The sequence below is a fragment of the Camelina sativa genome, chromosome 16 (genome assembly GCF_000633955.1).
Source record: "Camelina sativa cultivar DH55 chromosome 16, Cs, whole genome shotgun sequence".
Lineage (NCBI taxonomy): Eukaryota > Viridiplantae > Streptophyta > Magnoliopsida > Brassicales > Brassicaceae > Camelina > Camelina sativa.
The window spans coordinates 8,981,851-8,986,073 of NC_025700.1; the positions used below are offsets into that span (position 1 = coordinate 8,981,851).

At 37.6% G+C, this 4,223-nt stretch overlaps 1 protein-coding gene across 1 annotated transcript; it reads left to right on the top strand.

Moving 5' to 3' along the window:
* On the top strand, positions 2,408-3,451 carry LOC104753497 (phosphoglycerate mutase-like protein 2). Its single transcript, XM_010475741.1, has 6 exons — positions 2,408-2,467; positions 2,536-2,643; positions 2,766-2,845; positions 3,018-3,198; positions 3,242-3,316; positions 3,416-3,451. Exons 1-6 carry the CDS (start codon positions 2,408-2,410, stop codon positions 3,449-3,451), a joined length of 540 nt encoding a protein of 179 aa, XP_010474043.1.

Sequence of the window (4,223 nt, forward strand, 5' to 3'; positions counted from 1 at the left end):
ATCAAAATATGTGTGAAATTAGTTTCAAGAGAGGTTCTCATGAGTTCTCATTTCAGTACCGATTCTCTCTTCATCTTATTAGTATAGATTTTTTAACATTAATGAGAAACTACCTGAGAAACTATATAAGAAACTCCGGTTGCAAATGGTTTAAACTCACTCTTGACAGATGAATTGACTCTAGAAAATTCTTCCAATGCAAATGGTCTAAACTCACTGTTGACAAGTGAACTCACTCTAGAACATTCTCCCATTGCAAATGGTCTAAACTCACTCTTGAACATTCTCCTCTTCATTGTTTTGATTCCACAATCGCCAATTGCCTTTACCTGCACCACAACACATATGAGATGCGTGAGTATTATCATAAATACTTTGTGAAGCGATCTTCCCATCTACTGGGCTATACACACAATCGAAAATACAATCACAAACAACATACAAAACAAGCAAACCACGCAATACATAAGTCAGCAACCTTGCATCGACTGACGCACGCCTTACGTCGACCGATGCACCATCGTCGCATTGACCGATGCACCATCGTCGCATTGACCGATGCACCATCGTAGCATCGACAGATGCACACCTTGCATCGATCAATGCAAGCCTCTGAATCCCTAGCTACATCTACCGATGCAACACCTTGCATCGCCGTCAAATCCCTAACTGCATCGATCGATGTAGTCGCGTGACACAACTCCAAATGCGAGCTCCTCCATCTCCTCTCGGCTCCAATACACCGAAATCGACCTCCAAAGACTAAAAAACTCACACGGAACACTCACAAGCAATCAAACAAGCTAATAATAACCAAAAACCACACAAAACAACCATCAATTCGCTTAGATAAGCCATTGTCATGCACTCACCTTTGAGAATGACGAAAACTGGATCTAAACTCACAAAAAAGCCTCGTAGCAAGCTCCTAACACGGTCCCAGCTATAGATCTCCACTCCACAGGCAAGGTCTCTCAGGAAAAAGCACCAAACTCCAATCTCTCTCAAGAACAGTTCTCTCTTTCTTTTCTCTCTGGGAAAAAGACAAAAAGAGGCCAAACTCATCGAGCTTCCCATTAAATACCAACCCAAGGGTTTTCCTCCAAACGAAAATGCAGCAAAAAGAGCGTTTAACTTAAGTCGTTCCGCAAAGATCGACCTTGCATCGATCGATGCACATCCCAAACCGGGAATCTGGTTCTCAGGTGTTACAACAAGATATCTCACTAACAACTGAAGATGCATCCCGAGGTTGTCGACAATTCTTTTCAACACAATATGCCAGTAGGATGATATCTTCAGCTTCATTTTGAATCCCTACTCCAATAAATGAACATGATACTTCCTTAGATGTAAAATCTTCACATTCCCAAATCCATCTAACTGGAAGTACTGAGGGTTTTTTGTGTCGTGTAGAACAACATGAATGAAGCTTTATTTCATAGTTGTCTTCTGACTCCGATCCTTCTTTGTGTACTCATGGTTACAAGTATAGTTAGTCAATTTCTCCATTTAAAGGATATTAATTACTTGATTCACATATTGTTCCTTCATCTTAGATATTAGCTTTCCACCGGCTTGTTTCATACTACCTTCAATTTCAGGGAATGTAGCAAACTAATTAGTAATGACAGATAAACACACTTCTCCAATGTAGTCCAATATGTCTCTCAAGAAATCGACCGGGTCAGCGTGTATTCCATCCACATACGTGAAATAACCGCTATGAATGCCAATCTTGGAATAACAATGCATTCATATTGTTGTGAATTCAGATGAACAGAATAAGAAAGTTTCGAAAAGAAAAAACAGAGTGTTCTTGAGTCGAATACCCTTTGTCTAGGGTTTTATCAATCTGATGAACAACCTTACAAACCCCTAGTCTCCTTATATAGGCCTCAAAAATTCCGATACAATAGATTAAAAGATTTTGTGAATTTTCAAGAACCTATCACAGCATAGCCGCCTACACCTCCAAAACCTAACCCTAAGTTGCATTGAGTCGGTCTCTATAAAAGCCCAGTAAAAGTCCAGTAAAAATCTAGTACGCCTTACACAGTCTTATACATCATCTTTAACATATAGATTCCAAAAGTTAGTATTCTTGTAATGACAAAAAAATATATAAAAGGAAAAGCAGAAATTATTCTTGGCCACTGATTCATTTTTAATTCTATAAAACTTCACTAGTAACCAATTCTTTTATATCCTCTCCTCTTACATCTCTACTCCATTGTTGCATCAATATTTTTTCTCACAGTAACTTTCTCTATTACTCTTACAATACATGAAGTTTGTTTTATTTTTAAATTAAACGATTCGGAGTCAATGTTGAATTGGTTTAAATTTCCATGTGTTAAAACTTGTATGTCATCTACTGATTTTTTTTTTATGTACAAATTTAGATATGGAGGCTAAACTAAGTCAAGGCCTTTACCCACTACACCGTTGCAAAACCATACATCTGGTACGTGTTGTTACGGTTATTCTAATATGGCTCTGTTTCTCAGACTGAGATTGAGCTCTTTTGTTTAGGTGAGGCATGCTCAAGGGGTTCACAATGTAGAAGGAGAGAAGAACTTTGATGCTTACTTATCTGAAGATTTCTTTGATGCACATCTTACACCTTTCGGATGGCAACAAGTAAATTAGCATTAATTTGCAGTTTAATTATGGTACCGATAGTATGAAATAAGAATCAGTAACGTTAATTTATAGTTTTATGTTTTTCGCTGTAGTGATGCACTTTACTCTAACTATTACAGGTTGATAATCTACACAAGCATGTTAAGACGAGTGGGATATCCAATAGAATTGAGTTGGTCGTTGTGTCTCCTCTCCTAAGGTAATTTAGTCCTCTCTATCACAAGCTAAATCTGTGAGGCTTATTGATATTTTCATGGATGAGAAGAGTCATTTATAAACAACATGCTAACTGCTAAGCGATTTATGCATGTGTTACGTTGCCATTTAGCTCATTTGAGAGTAGTTCCCCTCAAAACTTGTTTTTGTTTTAGGACTTTGCAAACTGCCATTGGAACTTTTGGTGGGGAATACAATGGTGTTGATGCACCTCCGCTTATGATCGCAGGTGCAGGAAACAGCGGTCGTCATACTATTGGGAGCTTAAATTGTCCACCATTCATTGCAGTTGAATCTTGCCGGGAGTATTTAATTTGGTATGGTTACTTACCTTTTGCATTATCAGTTTCTTGAGATTAAAACTTTGTTATGGTTGCAGGGTGTTCATCCTTGTGATAGAAGAAGCAATATCACCAAGTACTGCGAATTATTTCCCGCCATTGATTTTTCACTGGCAAGTACCTAGTTTGTAGAGACTTGAATCTTCTTTCTTTTGGACCGGACTTGTTTTTTTGTTTCTTATGTATTCACATTTTTGCATATCTATATACAGATAGAAACAGAGAAAAAATGTTTTGTGGAAGCCTAAAATCAGAGAGGAGAACCAAGAACTTGCGGCCAAAGGCATGAGGTTCATGAACTGGTGAATATCTTCAATTCTTGCTAATATATATTTTGTGTCAATGTTTTATTTTGACATAAAGATTTTTTTAATTCATGATAATTTTGGCATGATTTTCTGAAGTCAGGTTGAGTACAAGAAAAGAAAAAGAGATCGCGGTTGTTACTCATCGCGGGTTCTTGCAACAAACATTGAACTTATTTGGAAATGATTGTGATCCAACCGTAAAATAAATTTACTATATTACTGGAATTATAAATTAATAAATTTTGTTCTATTTAAAATATACTAAAATAAAACTTACTTATCCTTATTTACTAGATTTGTTTTTTTGGTAAGTGAGGGGGAGACTATGTCTCCCACCTTTATTCAAAACAAAAAAGAAAATTACAAACGAACTCTACGCGAGACAACAGTCCCATTAACGTCCTCGACAAGAATAGCATTTAGTGTTTCAGGACAAGACTCTAACCAATGAAAACCCAAAGGTAAGGAAAAAGTATAGTTTGCCAACCCGTCGGCAAGACGGTTGGCCTCCATATACACATGCGAAAACCAAACTATCCAGTCCCTTGAAATGAAGCCATAGCACAAACGTACTAGGAAGGACAGCAGATGTGACTCACTGATCCCTGTCCGTAAAAAAACCACCACTAACTCTGTGTCTTTTTTTACTTCCACACACGTCTCCCTCCTCTTCCAAGCCAGATACAACCCATAATACACTCCCCATAACTCA